Genomic DNA, 23393 nt, shown 5'->3' with positions numbered 1-23393 from the left:
CATCAGAGACACCTAATGACAGTGTATCAATAACTGTTCCACAGAAAAATAGATGGAATTGAACTACAAATTCCATGTTTGACAAAGGGTGACAAGGAGATAAAACATTTAATCACTGGTCTCTGAAACAAAAAACTATAGCAGTAAAAACCAAGGCCAGCCTGGCACTGTGTGTGTAACCTGCAGGAATCTGTCCTGTCTGTCCCAGCGTGTCTGTCTGCTCACTTAGCTCTGAAGTACAAAGTGACAGCCAGGGAGAAAATCAAACCCAGGCAAGCAAAGACTCCTCTAACTGTCTTTAACATAGTGTTATTCAGTGGGGTTGAATACCTGTTTTATGTGAAATTTCTTCTGGTACAGGACTGTTTTCTTCACTGAAGCACATTTGAATTTTGCCACTGATAAGTGCAACAGAAGTGCATTGGATTGTGAAGGACCAGTCACATACATTAGCAAGCATTAAAAGTGCAGGAGTTTTAGACTAAAGTAGCAGAAGAGTAATTGCTGCCCCACTTTATAAAGCTATTTGCTCAATTCCCTACTTTTGTTTTTTGCTGTTGTATGTCTATTTCCTCTAGGTCTGTTCAGACATTTGGAAGCAAACATGGAAATAAAGAGTTCCAGAAACAGTATAAGAGGATGAAAAATGAGTGGAAGATGGCCAAAATTGCACTGATTGTCATCTTGCTTTTTGTCATTTCCTGGTCACCATACTCTGTTGTTGCTCTGGTAGCTTTTGCTGGGTAATTATGAACATATCAGCAAAGGAATATTCAGTGAAAGCAAAAGCTATGAAATTGTAAAAGACAGATGAAAGTCAAAGCTACTCGTCAAGTTTAATGTCTGAAATGTATCCAAAAGATTCACACATTTAGGAGTAATATTTAACAAACAGGGCACATGCTAACTGTGATTTTTTTCTTAGTTTGACTTTAAGAAAAGTAAAAAAAAAAAAAACCAAAAGAGAGAAAGAAAATAGAAATGTTATTAATGTTATTGTTGGCAACATAAACCACCATGCTGAAGACTTCTGAATGCAGATTCTCTATGCTAGGATATTTGAATTATCTGAACTTTATTTAGCACCAAAGTGCTAAATAAAGGGCCCCAAAAAGACCCACCCAGGGGTTTATTCTCTTTTTCCACTTCTTTTACTTACAAAAGTCTTTTCATTTTGTCATGTTACAACAAACTGCTGAAATTCCTTACATGTATGAGCAAGTTCAAAATTAGTACATTACTTGCATTGAGAGCTTTTTGATGCTGGATATAAAAGATCCTAAATATAAATCATCAAAGCATGTTCTTCATCTATTTAATTGTCAGCATTTTATACAGCAATTTCAACAGAAGCATGATAGTATTAAAACAGTATCTGCACAGAGCTTCACACCAGACTATAGTTGGTACAAACCAGGCACAGGTAATGGACTGGGAGTCCAGATGCCTTGGCTCTAGGTGGTTATTTCTCCCACATTAACATGTGAATTTTCCTGTGCTTCAGTTCAGCCTCTGTAAAATGTGTGACTATCTGCTTCAGGAAGGCTTGTCACCTGCAAAACCTCAAGTGGAAGATTCCTGTGCCAGTACCAAAGACTTCTCTCTGTATTTTTCAACTCAGAAATAAAACATAGCTTTTCCTAAAATTGACTAAAATAGCTTAGGAAGGCAGTTTCCTAAACATAGCACTTCTAAAATCTTCTTAAAATCATAGGCTTAAGACGAAAAAATACTGAGAGAAGAGGATTCTCTCCCTTTATATCCAGAAGGGTAATTCCAAGCAGCAGCAAACATTTTCTCCATGAAGGAAACCAAGTTCCTCACCTGGAAATGCAAATCCTTAGGATGTGTCCTAGTGTCCCATTTCCTGTCAAAGGGGGACTTAGGTACTGGATATCTCCCACTGGTGATATGTGAGCAGTCAGACACTGAGGAAGGGCAAGGAGACAGAAATGCAGCACAGCTACCTTGCAGTACTCTAAGAGATCTAAAGAAAAAATAAATCAGGAGATGCTTTCAGCTAACCATTTTAGCTACACAGAACTGTCAGGCTGTCCTGTGTGATTCAGCATCTACCTTAGGAGAATCAAATCTGCCTTAGGAGGATCAAGTGCCTGCTGAACTTGACTTCTGCTCCATGTCTCACACTCACAAAAATCTGAACAAACGGACAATTTTGTAATTCTTCAGTATGTCACAAATGAGCATTTGCAAATTTTGCTCATGAAGATATCTGGGGAGCAATATTGCTTCATTCAGCTTTTTTTCCATTTCTGAACTATGCCTTTCAGGCAATCCTTCTGGGATTTTTCAGAGATTGATAGACCAACGCCTCCTGGGAACTCTTATTACAACAGACTGATAAAATCACTACATGCTACATCTGGGAGACTGATAAAGAGTCTGTGTCTATAGCCTGGGACTAAAGACAACTCACCTGACAGAGCAACAACATATTCTTCACTTAGAGTTCACTCTACAATGCAGGAAGAGGCCTTCAAAGCCTCTAAGGTCTATGGAGGATTTACCTGGTAGAAACTGCCTCTGAAGTGTTACTCTTATTTTGGTCTGAGCTGTTCTACTGACTTTCTTCTGGCCAAGACTTGTGGACTACTTCAAGCTGTATTCAGAAATTAACTGGCTGACAGCAGCATGGCAGATAGACAACAATTCTTTTATCCTTCAGTCACATCACCTGCATATATGCACGGTCACAGTAACAGATGAGTGTAACATAAGACAAGTGAAAATACTTTCCCTTCTCTGGTTCAGAAAAGTACTTCCCCTTCACTTTTCAGGTCATTATCAGGAAAAAAAAATTGAATAGAAGTAGATTCATCAATTATCTTTCCCTATAATGCCTCATTCTTCACACCTCTTTAGTGACATATTACCCAGGAAGTGTATCTGCTGAGTTTGGAACAGCTGGATACCCTGAGGAATGCACATTCACTTCTTGAAGGCTGACATTGTCCTTAGGCTAAACAACATGGGAATTACCACCTGAGTCATAGTAGTGAAGTGCTGCAAGAGAAGCCCCAAGAAAATCATATTCCTCAGAAATGCAATTAGACTGATGTTGATCTTTACAGGCAAAGGATGTAAACTTTGCTCTCTCACTGTTTAGGGACAGAACTCCCCTTTTTTACTCTCTCTGTAGTACTAATAAAGCATTGTCTTGCCAGTGTATATCTGCACAGACCATACAGAACTCTACACTAAATATATAATGTATTTGCATTACTCTAGGTATTCCCATGCCCTAACACCCTTCATGAACTCCATACCAGCTGTGATTGCCAAAGCTTCTGTCATCCATAACCCCATCATTTATGCCATCACTCACCCCAAATACAGGTAAGTTCGGTCTTATAAATTAAAACTTATAAACTATAAATCTGAGAGTAACTTTGTCCCTTTTAGGACTAGCACTCAAACTCTCTCTCACCTGCTCATTTTAACTCATAGGACAGCCTTGCCCTCCACAAGAAAACTTCTCAATGCCATGTATACATCAGTGGAATTTGTACTTGGACAAATTACTACACAGATGGGAATTTAGAGATGTTTATGGATACTGATCTGTATTTACCTATCACATGATGAAAGATGGAAGCCTTTCCACCTCAAAGGAAAGCACCATAAATTTTTTAACTATCTTCATGAGAGAGGCAGACAGGAAGAGGAAAGCTGGGCAGGAGTTTCCTCACGTTGCATATGAGCAAAGTAATACTGGAATATAAGTACACATTTTGTACAACTCTAGAGATAGCCAGCAAACAGATGTGTAAGAGGAGGCTAGAATAGCTGCTTAGGGGAAGATTAAAATAATTAATTATGTGGGACTTCTGTGAGGTTCAGTTTAAAGGGACAGAATTTTATTTCTGCCCTGATTAAGCTGAAAGCAGATAAAACATTATTTTAACAGCTTCCTTCAGTTCCAAGAGTTATATTTTAATGCCCTTATCCTTGCCAAGCAATAAATTTGAGTTCTGCAGAACACTGTGAATAAGTGGTCTTGCACTGTGATTGTAGATGAGATATCTGATATGTGGAAAACTCTTTCTATACCCAGTAATTTTCCAGTCCATCCAGCATTAGTTCATCTCTCTGAATAAATGCGTTGTTTATGATTTTTGACTGAATGTTTGTGCTAACAGAAAAAAATCTGACTGGTTCTACCTCTTATCCATTAGAAGAGCCATTGCAACACATGTTCCTTGCCTTGGGTCCCTACTGAGGGTTTCTCCCAGAGACTCACGGTCTTCCAGCAGTTATTACTCCTCCAGACGAGCCACCGTAACCAGCCAGTCTTCTGAGACAAGTGGGCTGCAGAAAGGAAGAAGGAGACTGTCTTCTCTCTCTGACAGTGAATCAGTAAGGGAGACGCTTCCCATACACCCCTTTTTAATTGCAAAGTAATTCATTTTCATGTGGAGCCGTTCCAAGCGGTAGATTCTCCGGATGAAATGCATCACAGCACTCATTACAGGAGCTCCAGAGAAAGTGGAGGGGCAAAGTGAAATAAAAGACAGAAGGGTGAGGTGTATAAGAATGTAGGTCACTGTTTGCTTGATGGCTGGTGACACTGAAGGAAGAGCAGAAGGATGGAACAACAGGAATTTTAGAAAGTAAGGGAAGCTTGGAGTCAGAGCAGCCTTTAAAGCCTGACCACACTTCCAGGCTGCACTGTCTGACCACAGGTTTGCAGTCTGGACACACACAAAACAAACTGCTCATCACTGGGTAGTTCTCTGGTGAAAGCAAGGTTGTAATGAAACAGATAATGCTCTCTGAAAGTGTGGTGTATTTGGAAACATATTAGTCATCACACTTAGACAAATCAGTAAAACCATTACAGAATCTTTCTCACAGAAGACCTCAACAGCTTGCTGCTGCCAGTGTAAGTGAAACCAAATGTTCTGCACAGCAGCTGAGAACAGGGCAAATATTTGGTATCCCAGGCTCTCTCCTGCAACCCACAGTTACTTTACTAAGTAATAAACCACATTCAATAGTTCATTGCAATTCTTTTTCACAGTAAAGATAATGATTGTATCTAATCCAGATAATTGCTGAATTCTGACAGTTATTTCCAATTTCTTTGCACTCCCTATTCTTTTGACTTCTCGGTCCAATCAAAATGAAATTCTTCTGGCTAGTGGCCACCATTCAGGTGGAAGATTTTAAAACTGGCTAATAGAAAAGTGACATTTTTATGATGCATCTCTTACACTGTGAACCCTGATTCTTAAAAAAAACAAGCGACTCCTTTGGTAAGACTGCCTGTTCTTGTACTACTCTCAGTGCTGGGGAAGGGGAACCACACAAACAATTCATTTTGCTTAGGAAGGCAACTCTTAATACTCAAAATAAAATAATGGAGTGGAGAATAAAAATTCTCCAAAGTAAAAAATTCCAAGCAATTGGCATGGAATCTTCTATAGCCTCTAGTAAATCTGAATCTTGTTTGGAACAATGATAGACCTGAGATTTTCTGACAATATATGTTTCCCTATTTGATTTGGCCATAGAATACTCTAATTTATCAGGAAGTAATATCAGTTTAGCTGAAGTACAGAGCAGAGAGAAGGGCTCAAGTTTGAGCAAACAAAACTGCTTCAATGCTCACTGATTGGGGGATTTTTTGCACCATATGTGTCTCAATTAAGCTCTAAGATTTCTAGACATATACTCACAAGGCAAAAAGGCAGTACATATGCTGCCATGTGTTTTATGTCAAGGCTGATCATCAAACTGAAAGCTGATAAATTATCTTTATGCAATTTTATTTTTTTTTGGTAATCCTGTGGATGCAAAGATATTCTGTATCTGGGAAAATCCAAAAGAAACAATTTAAGTTAAGTCTTTGAGACAAAAAGCATCCAATCTCCAGAACAGATGCTCAGAAAAAAAAGTTGCTTCCATTTTGAAAATCAATCAAATGGGACTGAGAGTGCTAATACACTCTACACATGGAATGGAAAGCATAGTACACGTTTTTTAAAATGTTGGGATCTAAGAAATAGTTTAGCCCAACCTCTTGTGCTCCAGCAGGAAAACATATATTTAGATTGTCTTCCTGGATATTTTGCTAAGCTCTTCTAAAAAATCTTCCATGAAGATATTTCAGTCTGGAAAGACTTCAGTGTGTAGACTCATCTTCATCATTGCTTCCCTAACAGTGAGAAAGCTGCTTCTGAAAATACAATCTAGATTGTCACTGTTCCAAATCAAATTAGTTTTTCTTTCCCCTTCTTCTGTGTCCCTTTTATCCTTCCCCACAGTTACACAGAAAGAAGCGATCCTTATTCTCCTTAGAGCAATCAATCTGTTATATATTAAAATTCTGGTCTAGCATCACCAATTGGGATTCTCTCTCAGTAGTAACATACTCCTTATGCCAATTTATTCAGTTCCATCAGAGTTCATGTTTTTCTACACCTCCTATTTTTTTTTCCTTCCCTGGGGAAAGTTTATCAAAGTATCAATACTTCAAAGTATCAAATATTGAAAGTATCAATAATTGCTTTGAGTATTGCTTTGCTCCCATTTGATGGAAGCTACATCCAAAGCACACAGATTGCTTATAAAAAACTCTTGTGGAATGAAAAAGTTGAGGAAAGTATCTTACAGTGTTATGTTCCCCCATTTTAAGGTAAAGTCCAACAGAAAATAGACTGGCATGCCATGAGCTGCTCGTCAATCCCATTAACTGTTTCATTGTTTTGTTCTGACCTCTGGAATTCTGTGAATCTTGATCATTGTAGTGAAAAGGCTGACAAAGTGAGGAAAAGGAATAGAAGTTTTGACTTCAAGGAGATACTGGTAGGCTGGGGTTTTTGTTCTTTTATTTTTTTGTTTTCCCATTAATTGGAACAAAGTTTATAAAAACCAGGGATCTTTCATAAAACAAAATGTTTCTAGAGAATTGATTCTGCAGTCCTGAGATATTTCCTTCTATTTATTTCTGCTTCCACCCAAGCCAAATTTTAGACATGACAGACTTGACAGTTTTGTACTTCTTATAAGCAAATATTTTATGAAGTCATATATGGCAGAACTTTTGTGAAATATCTTTTATACAATGTCTGTCTCTTTTACAGTTTCTATCTAGGTAAAACTGACTCTCATGGGGCAAATTGGATGAAAGTCTAAGGAACCTAGAGTGATTGTTTTTGCTGTATTAATTTTAGGCCTGTACTGAAACAAGTACTCCAGACTTGCAAGTCTCCAGACTTGCCAGAAGACAGATTCCCTATGAAATGGGTAAAGACACAATTCCAACTGGTGACATAAGAGCCAAACCCGAACTGAAGAGCCAGGATTCTGGGATCTGTGAGAAGGTAATACACTGCATTCATAATACCTAAATTCTCTGACAGCTGGCAAGTTAACAAATCTGCATATTGTACCATAATTAATCATGAAGGTTCCTGCCAAGAAGATGCTGATAACCTGTGAGTTAACACAATGAGCAACGATTTACAGGCTGTAAAAGGTCCTCAGCTTTTTATTCCCACCCTGGTTCATTATTCATCTGTCTTTGTTGTATTTCTGGTGCTCCTTTAGAAAACTTAGCATCTGAGTGGTGTGTTGGCTTGTGTTTGCTTTTAAATGTCCATTTAGTAAGATATGCCTTTCACTTTCCAAATTACTTGGCCAATCTTCCTGTTGTCTCACCATTTGCTACCAAATGAGCACTTACAGTAATATGTAGAAAAAGAAAAGGCTATTTTAGTGTACCACTACTTTTCAGTCAGTTTTCTGCTATCCTCTTTTTTCCCTATATTTTGCATTGTGCATATGTAAACTATTGAGACTTACCTTTATGCCATTTATGTCTTTCTTATCCGTGTTCATTTTTCAGACATCAGTAGATGCTGATGACATATTGATGGTGGAACTGAATGTCAGAATGGCTACACCTACTGTAAGAACCATTATTTTAATATTTGGCATGCATCTAAGTAACTGAGGGAACAAAAACTAATGACGGTCTCTGAGCACAAAATAATTTATTTTTTGAGATGCAAATATCACACAACACTCCCAGAAGAATGCAGAAAACATTACCACAAAGGGTAGATCATTGCTGAAACTTAGCAAAAGGAAAACACACCTATTACAGGATTCTCCTTAAGTCCAACTTCTTGAAGGAACCTGAATATTTTCTTGAATTAATAAGTCTGTGATTTCCTTAGTGGAAGCATTAATTTTGTGCCCCCTTCCTATGAATAATATACACACTAAGCTGAGATAGTCATTCTGATGGCTGTACCTCTGAGACAGCCATGGTCCTGGGGCAAGTATTGCTGTATGAAGTGATGTTGTTAACTATTTAATGTTCTCTGTTTTGGGTTGCAGAAAACATCTAAAATGTGCAACCTGGAGGAAATCAAGGTCAGTTTTTGAAACATGCCATGTCACCTATTCAGTAACATGTTGTTCTAGTGTCTGTTTCTTCTTCCATGTCACACAGCTACACACACGTGTAAAAAAAATGGACATCTCTCACAAATGAGTCAACTTGCCTTAATTCTTGACAGATGGAGAAATAAGAGCAAAGAGCTGACAGGTGAAAACAAGGCAGTTTTATCTCTGCAGTATTAACCCCAATGTAATACAGCTATCTCAAATTATCTCTTCATTGTTAGCAGTGATCCTTAAGAGCTATTGTTAGTCTCATCCTATCTGATTTTTTGGTCCTGTACAAGTGACAGCTAAAATTGCTTATTGTCAAAAATTGCTAATTAATCTTTTCCTCAATTCCTGTTTTCACCTCATTATAGAGTTTGCTTACCCCTTCAATCTATCCCCACTGTTACCATCACATTTTACATTACCTCTTGCCCAGAGAACCTAAACAGGTTCACTAAGCATATTCACAGCACTTTTGTTCATAGCTGAACCTGCTGTCATTAGCCTGGTCTTTCTTCAAAGTAGACCACAAAAGTGCTTATCTAAATATATGCCACTTTTTCACAGATGATGCAATGTGATCTTGTAGATGTTTGTGCTTTCCATTTCTTTTAAATCTCTGCATCCTTTAGGAAGGTGAGAGCCTGAACAGTATTGGACAAAGGAAAGGAGAGTCTTGCTATGGATCACTGGCAGCTCAGATACCCAGCATTACAATAACATGCAGCAATGTCCAAGGAGTAGAGCTGCCTTCTAGATACAACTCTGGTTTCCTGTACCCTAAGAGCAACAGTCACAAGCAGAACAAGAAGCCCAACAGTTAAGTAAGTGAGTGGTGCAAGCCAGAATATCATCCTAGCCAATAGCTCTGGAACATCTATGGACTGACTGAATCCAGAATACCTTCCTGCATTGTTCTGAAATGCCCCTACAAAGACACAACACAAGACAAGCAAGGAGTAAAGCAGGAAGAGTGATCTTTTCAGCATCAGAACTCTCTCCAGTGGTTCATGTCTTGATCTGAGTCACACTGTATTTTATTATTTCTTCTTTATGCAGCTCATGAAACAGTTTCTTTCGTTTGGATTTTACTCTGCTCAGGTATATTCCACCACTACACAGACCTTACCTACAAGCCTCCTGGGATTAACATGAGAGGAAAGGGAAATATGATATTCAAAACAGGCCTTTGTTCACTCAGTGTAGTTTAACTTCAAAGCTGTTACAGAGGTAAAGCTGAGAGATCTGGGGGAAACTGTACATTACCTCCTGAAGACGGTTTCTTCATTACTGTGAAGTTTCTCAACCAAAAGAAAACTTAATCACACAGTCAGTGCTCCCCTCTCTCATTAATGACATGTTTTACCCCATTTTCTTCTACAATCCAATGGAAAGGCAATGCACTTGAGTGGTAATTTAAAGTCTCAGATCTTTATTTTAATTTCTGAGACTCCAGGGAAAGAGAAAGGGATAACAGTTGAGGACAAAGCAATGGTCCTTTCCCTCTTTTTCCAACAGTGGCTTCTTTTTCCAACAGTGGCTTAAGAGACCAGTTTAACCCAGTCTTAGCCAATCTCCCCAGAGGTTCTGATATCTGCCTTCTGATACTTCAAAGTGGTTTACATTTAGATGTGCTTATCTAAAGCAAATCTTGGGAGGAGAAGGGTTAGTTCCCCAAAAGCAGCTGTTCTAGAGATGTGTGGAATCCACACCATCCCCACTTTGGCATTTCCATTTTTCCCTTCTCTAAACAGCAGCATTCATATAGGTGAGGGTTTTTCCCCACAGTGACTGAACCTATGAGATTGTATTTATTTCCCTTGAAAGGAAAGGAAAAGAGTTTTATCAAATAGTGATTTTCAGCTTTCCCCTGGTGTTTCTTCTAGTGCATAAGAATAAATGGACAAATTTAATTTGCAAATCATAGCAGTCTACATCACAAGAATTATGAGGAATAAACAATCCAAAGTGGGGAAATAGACCTTCTGAGCCCAAAAGAACAGGGCACAGAGCTATTGAAACAGTTCTTCCCTACAGGCCCTCCAGCAGTTGGTTGCAATAATAGAGGGAACCCAGCAAGGAATTTTATCCTAAGTAAATCAGTTCTTCCTTATGTCAGATCAGAAAAAGCTATAAAATCAATAAAAATGTAACCAGCTTATTATTTTGAGAGGGGAAAAAAATGTAAATCAGTGGGTTCCAGAAGACTTTGGGCATTGTTTTGAAGCAGACTTTTGGAAACTTACTTCAAACCAAGGTTTATTAAAAGAAAGGCAATTAAAACTAAAAATAAAGGTGATGATGGCTTCTGCAGCAGATGAATGTTAGATCATGAAAAAGTGGGCTGTTCAGGCTGGTAATAAACTACCAAAAGAAACACACTGTTCAAAATCCACAATGTTTTTATGTAAATAAAATCATAGGCATTAGAGATGGAAAGGAGCTATTACAGTTTCTCCCTTCACCCACCACAGCCGGATATTGTCTCCCTGCAGAGGACAATATTAAACTGATAATATATAAAGCCAGCAAAAAGGAGAAAGAAGGGAGAAAACATCTTCAAACAGGAAGTATGTTCAAAGATATTCATCAAGTCTAAGGAATTCTATTATGACTTATTGCTTGGGCTTTTAAAATTGTTTAAAAACATGAAGCATATAATTCTTCCTTTGTCATGAAGGCCTTTGACACTAGTGAAAAATGGAAAGAAACATTAGTAAGTGCTGCCTATCTCATATGGGTCACAAAAGACTGAACCTGTCAAGAAAAATAGGTCAAAGCTCACACATGCTGTTTCATGTGTTAACAAGGAGTGCATGGTATGTGTCATTAATAGCTAGATCCTTTGCTCCTGTCATGATTTTGTTCCAAGCAGTATTCTTGAAGACTACACTCTGCACACTTCTGCATTCCCTTCCACTTTTAGAGGGCATAAAAAGAATACTTCCATGGCTAGAAAAGCTTTACGAATCCACAGCATGTTGTTCTCTATATCCTTCAACTCCAACATGTATTAGAGATTAGTTTGTGTCTATAAAAAGAACTACAGCTGTTCGTGCTCATCTACTTACAAGAGACTTGTAAAGCATATATTAATTAGGGAGAATTTGTTTGTGAGCACTTCAAAACCCTTGTGTGTACTCCCTGTGTAACGAACAGTTTTGCCTTCCCTTCACTCTGCTGAGACTATAAAAGTAATTTTGGGGAAAGCCTACAAAATTCGTCTCACCTGAATATCTCTACAAGTGGTTCACACTGTAACCCCTGTGGCATTTGGAATAAATCATTATTAGTTCATATTTCATCTCATCTTAGCAGTTTTATTTGTGTCCTGTATCCCCTGCTTGGCAGCCGCTCTCTTCGCTTTGCTGTCTCTTTGCACCCTGTAACACAGATGACTGATTGGATTAAAATAATTTCGGACCGAGATGATTCACGTTTCAGTTAAAGTCAACTGTACAGCCTGTTCTGCAGTGGAGAGACCGCCTGTAGTTTACCAGGCACTTGGATGTGTCCCAGTGACTTGGAGGTGTGACAGGACTCGGGCAAAACTGAGGCGCTTCCCTTTGGCCTTTTGTACCGGAGCAGCTGTTCCCGGGCAGGCTGCCGGCAAAGGCAGTGCTGCGAGCTGACAGACACGCTCTGCCCCTCCACGGGGGCACAGACTCCTGCTTGGGTCACAAGTGAAAATGTTTGGTCTGGTCATTCGAGCAATTCTGCAAAACTGCTGAGCTACTGGTCACTACTGCTGGACCTGCAAAGAAGGTGCCAAGAGCCAGTGTAATAAAAGCCTGCTCCGAGTCAGGACTGAAGGACTGTGTAAGGCAGCAGCCACAAGTTGCCAGTCTTTCCAACTTCCACATACAAGCAGGGATCTTAGTCCCTATTTTTTGCAGCTTACAGCCTCCCTTTCCATACTTTTGGAAACTTTTTTTCATCCGCTACTGAACTAAAAAGTGTCATCGTAGCACGTGACATTGAGTATTGACATTTCACACATTCCCAGGTAAGACAGAATAGCAAAGAGCATTTTTTTTCACTTCATATACAAAACCAACAGCAAGCTTGACATTCAGAAATAACCAAAGACACCTCCAATGCTTTAATGCTTTTTGGGTGTTTCTACAGCTCCAGGGCATAATATGGGTAAGTCCCTATTCCCACTTGTGCCTGTTTTCCTCAGTTTGGCTGGTGCCATTTTTCACTTAGGCTTTTCCAATGTTGTCCCCATCCTGTGATTCCTCAATAACTCTGACAGGGAACTGTCTGTCTCTGCTGCTGAAACTGCTCCTTCCACAGGGCTCTGTTGGGTGGGGCCCTTATCTGCGAGGCAATGTTTGTGTCAGACAATGGCATTTCAGTGGCTGAGCAGCAGGTATCTCAGTTCAAACACTTGTGCTTGTAGCCTTGCAGTTGTTAGTGTCATAGGAATGTGAGGAATCTTATGTTATAAATAGGTTTATATAAAAGCAGTTTTAAAACAAATAAATCAATTATTAATAGTGCCATTCTTAGTAACCCTAGACACAGGCCACAATCCTGTACACTAACTGATTCCTGTACCTCCCTTACCCCATCGAATTTATAACCTAAATGCTCATTTTCAATCTTATGCAAACTTCATAGTTGTCAAAATTTATAAGCTGTCCTATTTACTTCCCTTCTATGGACAACAGACTGAGTAGAACATCAGTGTAAGCTTAATAAAGCCAGAAAAGTTTCTTCACAGCAAATCCAGCCTTAACGGTCTGATACAAACCACAAACGGTAAGAAGAAGATTTTTTTCTCTTCTGTAGGAAAATACTTCTTTTAGTTACAGCAGTTCTGGCAGCAGCAGGGCTCTGCTGGAGGCACAGCACAGGAATTCTTTGTACCTGGCTCAAGAGCAAAGCAAATGCTGCAAGAGTCACGTCAGGGTAGGAAAATGCTCACCTCACTATGTATAGAGATGTCAGAATCTCTTACTAGACTACAAAGCTGGACCGATGGTGTTTGGTTCACATATTGCCTACAAACACTTCTGGCAATGAAATCTGCTCTCAAGGTTAACATTCACCTGAAACTGGGGGTAAACAGTAGGCTGAGAAAAATGGAAAGGGATTCACCCCTCTTACAGTGAATGTTTCCTCCTTACTCTTATGTTTCCTTTTTTTAATTACCATTTTTAAACTTACACAAACAGCAGTATCTATGTAGATTTAGTACCAAAGATATTTTTGATGCCTTTCAGGAAAAGAAGATGGTTTGGAAACAGATCCAAAAATCTGAGACTACATCATTGTACAGCACGAGCTCTCCAATGTAAGGTTTCATAAAGGACATTTCCTGAATTAGCTGTGGGACACTTAGGGGCATACTTACAACTGCCATAATGTTTTCCACTGACTGGAAAAATAGAAAGGAAAATCCATACCCTTCCACACAGTGCCATGCCCAAAGGGATACAGAGAAAGTGACTGTACCTCTAATGTAACAGCATTTCCTTCAAAAGCCCCAGTACTTCAAAAATCTATTACAGATACCCAGATGCACCCTTTGGATTGGTGTAACTGCTTCTCATGAAGTTTTTCAGATGCCTGAAGTTAATCACGTGCATAAATATTTACACAACCCCTTAGGACACACAAGTGAAATGGAGGAGTTAAGAGTATGTTAGGTCAGTACTAAAAGTTACTGAATTTCAAAAATATTTTTCCAGACTAGTATTTGCTGCTAACTCCATGGAACTGTACATTATTAAATTTTCCAAGTTTCAGATTCTTCTCATTTTCTCTGCTTCTCATAAGTGACCAGTCAACTCTTCAGCAGTTAATCCACAGTGCCAGAGGGAAGGTCTTCCTCTCTCCTGGGTAAGGGGGACTGCTGTGGAATAGCTGCTTCTCACCTCACTGCTCTTTGAAACCCTGATCTCTTGAGTACCTGTAAGCTCAGGACTCAGCTCCCTTCTACCAGACAAATCCTGCAGTCAAGCATTCCTTGACACTCATCCCAGAGACAGCCCTGCTTTCAGTATCACCATCTTCTTCTAGTTTTCACTAGTTCACTATTCTAGCACCCCTTTCCAAGCAGTCCCCAATGCCCTCAGGTGCCAAAACCAGCATTAATTAAACACAGCCCCCTCCTAGCTTTTAAAAAAACAATGTATGATCCCACCTTAACAGGCAAACAGATGGAGTCTGGGTTTATAATAACCCTCCAACTGTGATTTTAAAATATGAACACTTTTGATGCTGCTGTCCTCAGCTCAAGTCTCTGAGTCACAGAGGACATGGCAGAACCCTTAATGCGTATTGATACATCTTATTCGAAGTGCTATTTTCCAGATGACTTCTTAAAACTCACTTTCTGCTGCTGCTGCTGCTCGGTGAAGTAAGAAGAGAACTTAATCTGATGAAGGACAGAGCTGAGGTAGAAGCATCAGGCAGCTCGGTGGTTCATCACATTCACTGCAAAGATTCCTTTTGAAAATCATTCCTCTGAAAAAGAAGAAGCCACACCAGTCTTTCAGATTTGGCATCATTATGTTCAGTTAGATGAGAAATAACTTTCACACAGTAAAAGCTGCTCTCTTTGGGCACTGTAGATACCGTTTATTTCACCTATAGGAATTAAAAACATGTAAAAATATGATGTAAACTTCATTGCAATAATTCACACTCACTTTAATTCTCACTTTACTCCAAATTGCCATGGCAGAATATGCCCAAAGGCAAAGGAAGCAAATAAGAAAACACAATTCAGGATACCCATTAGCACTGCATCAAAATAAAGTGACTCCAAATAAACTGGGGAATCCTAAAATGCTGGGAAATACAGTAAGTTCATATGAAACAGGCCTCTTCTCTTTTCCTTTGTGGGCCACTACCAGAAAAGGAACTCGGAGCTACCACCTTGTGTTAGATTTCTCCTTGCTCCTTTCACTGACTCAACCATCCTTGATTTTTTCTCATGTGCAGGAGCCAGACCACAGTGATTTCAGAGACAGGGCTGAGGAGGCCACAGTACATGTTACAGAGCTGTACTTTGCAGTGTCCCTTCACTGTGCTGTTTCCTGAAACAGAGTCCCCATCACAGCTGAACCTGCTCCATTTTTACCAGGTCACAGCACAAAGGCAGTTGCTTATTAAAGCAGTTCACGGACACAGCAATAGTGTGAGCTGCCTGAACTCCAGCTTTTAAAAATAAAATTACTGCAGGAATTTTTAAAATAACACAGCTGACTGTCCACCATCACTGGAAGCCATTTCTGGGAAACATAGGAATTTGGGTTTCAATAAGATCAAATTATGGCCAAGGCCAAATGTTTTACCAGAACAGCCATACAGGTAGGAATGGCATGATACCAGCAAGAACTTACAGCACAAGGATTCAGCCACACAAAATGGATCCTGGTGGAATCAGAGAGATTACATCAGAGAGATGTAATTTCTCATCCACTATTCAAAGAGAATTCCCTGAACAGAAAGTCATGGCAGTTAAACCGCTTCATGGGGAATTTTAAATCAGTTCTGAATTTTTTCAGTTAAAAATGATAAAACAAAACAAAACAAAAGGCATGGCAATAAAGCAACACCCTCTAATAAGCACTTTGTGTCTTTGTGACTACTTGCTTAAGATTTTCACAATATTAGTGTTCCTTCTCCAGTTTTGTAGCTCTCAGGATTGGAGACAGAGATTTGAAAAAGGATTCTTCTAGTGCAAAGGATATGCAGTTGAACTTCAGCCACTGAAACTCTTTGGAAGTCCCAGCCTAAGAACTAATGCAACACTCCCCACTATTAACATTTACAGTGCAAATTACACCACATTACACTCAAAATCTTGGTTCATTTGACAAGTCAAGAAGACCCTATAATGTTTCTATTTCAACATGTGACTAACTTGTAGGCACTTGTCTTTCTGTACTTCCTCCTTCCCAGAGCCAGTGGCTTGGTTCCAGCAGAATTATTTGACTTCAGTATAATTTGACTGTTACTAGTTTTTTTGATCTCAATTTGAAAGAGTTCATAAAAAGAAAAAAGCTCAGCACTGGAACTTTTATTCTGTTTCCTCTACAGCTGATATCCAACATGTAAAGGAAAGGGCTGAGTAACAAAATATGATAAATGGAATAAAGAAGAAGACATTCTTGTTGACTTGTCTGGGAGCTCTGTTCTTGTTAAGTCATGCACTGCTTTAAACAAGGGGGCAATTGAAACAGGTTACTTATATAATAGAATCCTGAATTTCTATCCTACTTGTCCCTCTCTAGGCCACTGAAACTCAGTTGAAAAGTTTGGCTGACCCTAACCAAACTTTTTATTACTGAAATTGCCAATAAAGCTACACATTAAATTAATTTATTTTACTTGTTCTGATTGAACAGAGTTGGTTGAGAACATTTTTTTGACATGATGTGCCTTTCTCTACTAGTCCTTCATTCTGCTTCCTGCATGAAAACATTGTGCAAGGACAGAGCTGAGGGTTCCCATCTCATGAGCTGTACATTTCACACCTGACCATCAAGAAATTCTAGGTTTTCCTTCCTCTCAACTGAGGAACAATCCTCCTTCACACTTTTCAAACAGGACAAAAATCACCTCTTGGGAGAATCAGGTTAAGTCAGCCAGCACATTCCCTCACCCTGCCCTTCTTGCTTGGAGTTCAGTTCCTCTGTTATTGTCAGCACAACCAAAGCCACTAAGAAAGGAATGGGAAAATGTGTGAATGGAAACTAAGATGACCTTGGCTAAATCATTATTAAATAGCCAAGTCCTCGCCTGAAACAGTTCTGGCACTGTATTTTGTTGGAGCATTTGGCTACAGTCTCCTACCTTAAGTAGAAAATGTTTGGGTTTGCACATATTCTCTTGTGTGGATTTCTGTATCTGGCAGGGCAAAATGAAAGCATAAATGTACTAAATGAAAATTGTTGTGCTAGGTTTCAGTCTACTTTGTTCTATTTCCCTTTTAACACACATACTGCTACAACAATAGTTTACTCCAGTTATCTATTGAGGTGGTGGTGTTAAACAAATTTGCTTCATGCTTGAATAGACAGAAAAAATTCTGTCTGAATTGCAGATGCAACCCTTTGAAAAAAAACCATATACCAGCAGTCATTCTTCAGCGGCTGCTAAGTTAATTTTAAAATAATTATCTTTACCTGTAACTACAAAGGGGCCAAAACATTACTTGTAGGCCACTGTGAAAAATGCCACTGAGGCAGCTCACATGTTCTATTTACAGTAAAATAAAAAATTCTCAGAAAACTGTGGGTCATTTTGCTCCTCCTTTACTGCTTTGATGCAGTGAATTTATCAGCAGCAGAGTAAAAGATTTGATAATTCTGGTTTAAGTGGGTGAGGTGGGCAGTCTTTCTTCATTGGATAATCTAATAACATATCCCTTTGTAAATACCTCTTTTAAAAGGTTCTGGGAATGTGTATTTTAATGCTCACACACTATTTTAGTGCTCAAGGAAAAGTGGTGCTTGAGTTAAGCCCTTATTTGGAAGAGCCAACTGGGTCACAGTTTTCTCAGCAAAGTTTATCCTGGTTTTCAGATGTCACATTTGAAACTGTTTCAATAAATCAATAGGTCAACTGAACAAATCATCAGATCAAGGCACCAAGTAACCAAAGTGAACCAGACTGACACTCAGCAGACACTGCTTGGGGTAAGTATCAGGCAGTCAGTTGTGAGAGTATGGCATTAACTCTCTCTGGGACCTGGCAATTCAATTTAGTGCAGTGCTCAAGTTCATCTGTAAAAGGGCATATCATTTACTCTTGGAGTGCTGCAAGGTCAGATTAGGAAAGTTTTGCATCAAGGCTGCAACCTGTAACCTTTTTTCCACACTCAAATAGAAAATTAGCAGTGCTGTTATAAGAAAGATGCAATAATGGATTAGTCAGCCTTCAACTGAGAGATGCAGAGAGATATCCAGGGAAACAGGTGGGAAAAGATTCACCTTTCCCTTGATATAAATAGCATGCATTTAAAACTGGATATTTACAGTTGAACAGCGAGACAAAATTAAGAGGCCAACATTTATTTAGACAAATTAAGTTAAAATATTAAACTTTAGGAGAATTTCGGCTTTTCTTCTGTATAAAATCAGAGCACTTTGAGGCTGGATTGGCCCCAAGCACGAAAGCAATGAGGGTTATAAGTCAAGCAGCATTGCTGGGGTTCATCCTGTTGACAGTCCATCTTGAATTACCTCCTGCCATAACTGTTTTCACCCTGTCCTAGGAATGTTATGGTAATAATATAGCCCAGGGTAATGACAAAATCAGTCCAAGGAGGTTACCACGTGGACAGCCTTCTCTTTAATGTTTGAGCAACGCTCTAGAGTTGCAATTCACAATGTTTTATTGAACTGTATGTTGACATTTTGACTGTTTTGTTTGCATGTTTGTTTGCTCTTGTTTGTGGGCAAATTTAGGAACTCTGCAAAACTACTAAAACTGAAAATGGGAACAATTAATATCTTATAAGGGTAAAATTACTAAAGTAGAGTCACTCTAAAAATATGATTCTTGTCTGAGATGTGCTTGCTACATTTTCCTAATATTTTCTGGAAAATTTCTGCAAAATAGAGTAATTTTGGAGATCCAAAGTATTAGATTCCTTTGGCAGCTTTTTTGCCAATGCCAAAACACAAACCCATGGGAATCAGACTGTTAACTGGACATACCTATAGTCCTAATTTTAAAGAAATTCCTTCCAGTCTTTTCTCAGAAGGGAAAACTGTGAGTTGTTTTGCAAGTGGCCCACTCATTTACCAGTGACAGAAGGAACAGACCCCTTCATCTCCTGCCCCCTTACACAGCACGTGCAAAGGCCCGTGAAAATCAGAACTGCTGGGCAATAAGCAATCACAAATGGAACGGCCTCATTTAGTGGAGCTGTCACAGTTTGGGTAAATGACAGTGCAAATGCAGCCCAGATCTGCTCTCCTCTAAATGTCAGCAGTTCTGTCTGAACAGTCACACTGGCATCCCCACAGAGAAGTACCACCTGCACAGCCCCTCCCAGCCAAAGGCAGTGTCTCGTTACTGGTTACTCCTTACTCAGAAAGCCACACTCATCACTGGCTTATTTCTGAGCTTGGAACTGTGGCCCCTTCAGCTGGGCAGGGAATGAGATCAGCTGCCAAAAGCATTATCCCGGGAGAAAGCACATCCAGACTTTGTGCTGCAGTGATGTAGCTTCCACACTAACTTTCCTCACACCATCATTGCTGAGGAACCCTTAGGTAGCCAAGGAGGCCAAACTTGTTGGGTATCAATCCATGGTGGTTGTTCCTTTAGTTTAAAGTTACTGCAAATAAACTGTGCAGACAGCTTATTAAAATACCTCATAAGCCTAATGAAACCATAATGCAGAAATTTATGGAAAATTAAGGGCCTATTTACAAGGAAAACAATGTTTCTGTGACTGATCTGAAGCTGAAAAGCTAATGAAACATCTGGGGGGATCAGATCATGATCAGAAGAAAGGACAGAAGACTGGGAGAAAGACTTGCAGAAACCCCAGAATTTGCCCTTGACAGAACTGTCTAAATTGCCCAGGCTGGAGTGAAACTCATGGGTCAAAAGCAAATCACCCCGAGTCACTGAGGAAAATGGACAGCTAAATCTATTAGTAAGCTACTTTTCCAGAGAGCAAATAGGATTGTTTGCACAGGATGGCCTGGCCAGTGTAGTCTCAGTCTTCAGCTTTCCACACTAAGAGGTGATCCTGAAGGTGCTTCACTGAACTATTCCAAGGCTATTGGTAGGTAAGCAACGCATTTCTGAAACATTATTTAAAATAGGAGTTTAATACTGTCACTAGTGCTTTCTAGAAAAATAGGACAGAATTTTGTCCCTCCAAAAGACAGGCATAGGTTTCTGGGAATGAGTTTGAAGGCTCTTTTAGAGAGTGCTGAGCAGGTAGAGCTCTCATCCTTTCAAATTCCCTTGCTCTGAGTGACAGTGACCTTAACGAGCAACAGATGTGCTCATGTGTTTCATCCTGTTTCAAACAAAACCAAAACCAAAAACTGATCTGCCACTTATCAGAACAGGAGAATGGGCCAATTTCCAGTCATCCTTGCTGATGCATTTACTGGGGAGCAGAAAATCAGGTTGTTGAAGGCCTTGGAAAGGTTCAGGTACAAGCCCTTAAGTATGATTTTTTTCTATCACATGTATAATGGAATAATCTAATAGATCATCATAAAATAAACATAACTTCCCACCATCTGGATTATGTTTTCCAGCCTAAGTCATCAGGTCTGCTACTTTACAGGTTGCTTTGTGGTCATTTTGCAGCTTTTGTTATTCAAAGAGGGCTTCTCAGAAACAGAAGAGTCGGTGAGAAATTCAAGGAATTACAAAGAGATACAGCTGACTTCAAGGATAAGAAAGCATGTTTTTTCATCCTTATATTTGTTAACTCATATCCCACTGCGAAAAACCCCTGACAACCAAAACTCCCAGCCCTTAAACACCCTACTGAGTGTCTGAGCAGGGTTTTAAATGCACATGCAGTACATGATGAAATTATTACAGAGCACACAGAAGAGGTGCTTAGACATGTACCACAGAAAGTCAAATCATATTCTGCCCTTATTTTATTCTAACTAATCTTCCTAAAGAGAATCAAACAGCCTTGATGCAAAAAGGGTATGAACCTGTGAAGGAGGGATGTGTACATCACAGTTAAAGCATTATTCATAGCTTATAAATTAAATATTTCTTGAAGTTCTGAGGCTTTCAGCCAGAAGAGGAGAAGACATCTAGGTCTTTTGTTATACCAACTTCAGGATCAAATAATCTCTTACTTGAAAAGCACCTCGGTTACTCCCTGCAAATATCCACTATGTTCATTAATTGGTAGATATAGAAATACCTATTATCATCAGAGTTAGTTAGTACCATTATTTGTGAATAAAGATACACAAAGTTTAAATAAATTGCTCTGAGTAAATATCCTATATTTTTCCAAACAGTTTCAGGGCTGCCTCAAGACTAAACTGAGGCAATGGTTCATAGTTCTGACAACTGTAATAAGAAGCAATCCTAAAAAAAAATACTTTGGTATTTCCATGGTTCGAGGTGTCAGTAGCTTCAAACATCCATTTTAAAATCAATTTTCTAATTGCTTTCTTTATTAAAAGACAAAGTGAATACACCGCTGTCAGCAGAATCACTTTTTTCCCTAATGAGATGTATAACTTTAGCTATGAACAAATTTTGGAAAAGGTGATATCTACTACGCTGTTGACAAGTAAGTGATCTGTAAAACTGACTGTGCACTACTCTGTGGGATGCTTTTCTTCCTTCCACAGCAACCATCCCTTTATTTCTGTTTTGTCATATTTTGTAGGGGTGGTGAGGGAGAGTATAAGCTGCAAGGATTTTGCTTTTATAATCCGTGGTAAAACTGATCTGCTCTGTTTGCACGTTGCCTTCACATAAACTGCATTGTTTTGGGGTAATTATTGGTAACTTCATGCTCCATGGAAAGCAATGGATTCAGGCATTTGACAAGATGCAAAATGTTTCCTTTGGGGATGTAAGCCAACTTGTCAATGGAATATTTTTGCAACTATCATCGTTACAATCCGTATGAATATGAACTTTGGCCAAATATAAATACAGAAATCATTTAGATCATGTTTTCCTGGCCTGGTCTGTGCACCCCGTGTGTTGGACCAAAACAGCCCACTTCGTATGTAGCACAGTCAGTACCTCAAGAGTAAAGAGACTTTAGGTTCCATACGACAAGAAGCACTAAACTTGAATTCTTTTGAGTAGGCTGGAGCTGAGACAGCGGTCAGAACGGCTGTGTATTTCGGCGATGCCGTTGTTCGATCTATTCCCGCACACGACCGGGGAGGAGCGTTCGGACTCCGAAGCTGTGGCGGACCCGGCTCCGCGCAGCTCCCGGCGCGGATCCCGCCCTGTCCCTGGTGCTGACGGGGGGCAGAGCCCGGCGAGCAAACCCCGACCCCGGCACAGCCGGCATTCCCGGCGGAGCCCAGCGCGGGGCCACTGGGACGGGAGCTTCCCAGCCCGGGGAATTCTCACTCCTGGGCAAATCCCAGGGGGCTCAGACGGGGCACCGCCCGCGTTTCCAGTGCTTTGACGCTCGGGAGCATCTTTCCTTTCGACGCTTGGGAACGGTCTTTTCCTTTTTTATTGTTAACAAACTCATAAAGCAGCGGCTCCGTCACCGCACTGAGAAAACAGCTGGATTCCTGGAGAATATTTCGGGAAGCATAACATAAAAAAGAAGAAACCCAAACCGCCACCCAGCACTACTGAACAGAGGGATATGTGGAGAGGGATGCTTGGTCCTTGACAGCACTCAGCAGCCATGTGAACGCACCGCCAGGCTCAGTACCTTAAATCATCTCAGTATCACTATCCTGGTGGGCAGTCACGCTGCTCGTTCTGCATTTTTTGTCTTTGTCTCCTCTCGGGACGTGGCTTTAACTTTTCCACTCAGTTAAAACGACCATCACCTATCAACACCAGTGAATCGGCGGGGGTAAACAACCTCACTTCCACTTTTCTTACGAGGCAATGAGTGAAATGAGCGATTTCGCTCGGCGAAGGGGCTAAAGCCCATGCTGAGCTCGGGCAGGACAGCAGCCCCTCCTGCCGCCCGCGCCGCCCTCCCGAGCGCCCCGGTCCCTGCCGCGGGCGCGGCCCCCCCGCTCCCGCCGCCATTTCATCCCTCGCATCCTTCCCTGAGGGCGCTCACGCGCGGGCCGCCCGCCCCCGGGGATACCTGCTGCCGCTCCCCACAGCTCTGTGTCACCTTCCCGCTCCGCCACCGCGGCCCCCGCGCCGATCTCGGCTCACACGCGGGCATTTGCACGCCGCGGGCAGCGCTTTCCCGCTCACCGGCCCCTGCGCTACCGCCCGCGGCGGAAAGTCCCCCTCAGCGCGCCCCGCCCGCGCGGCGCCCCCGCGCGGCGGCCCCGGGGAGC

The 23393-nt window shown here is 40.4% G+C and overlaps 1 protein-coding gene and 1 long non-coding RNA gene across 2 annotated transcripts in view; one reads left to right on the top strand and one right to left on the bottom strand.

The window, feature by feature from the left end:
• OPN4 (opsin 4) overlaps positions 1-8798 on the top strand; it is a 14933-nt gene extending 6135 nt beyond the window's left edge. The window contains exons 5-9 of the mRNA XM_051799847.1: positions 579-743; positions 3250-3357; positions 4197-4377; positions 7197-7346; positions 7871-8798. Coding sequence (XP_051655807.1) covers positions 579-743; positions 3250-3357; positions 4197-4377; positions 7197-7346; positions 7871-7978 — 712 coding nt within the window. The 3' untranslated portion in view covers positions 7979-8798. The remainder of the gene's footprint in view (positions 1-578; positions 744-3249; positions 3358-4196; positions 4378-7196; positions 7347-7870) is intronic.
• Positions 4212-23393, bottom strand: LOC127476682 (uncharacterized). Its single transcript, XR_007906708.1, has 3 exons — positions 23192-23393; positions 14765-14898; positions 4212-4329 (listed from the first exon to the last, which is right to left on the bottom strand). It is a non-coding gene; the product is annotated as an uncharacterized LOC127476682 (long non-coding RNA).

Source organism: Manacus candei, unplaced genomic scaffold, assembly GCF_025592945.1.
Source record: "Manacus candei isolate 608988 ecotype Guabito, Panama unplaced genomic scaffold, ASM2559294v1 h1tg000050l, whole genome shotgun sequence".
In the NCBI taxonomy this organism is placed as follows: domain Eukaryota; kingdom Metazoa; phylum Chordata; class Aves; order Passeriformes; family Pipridae; genus Manacus; species Manacus candei.
Note: the sequence above shows the minus strand (reverse complement) of the source record. Positions and strands in the feature narration are given on the sequence as shown.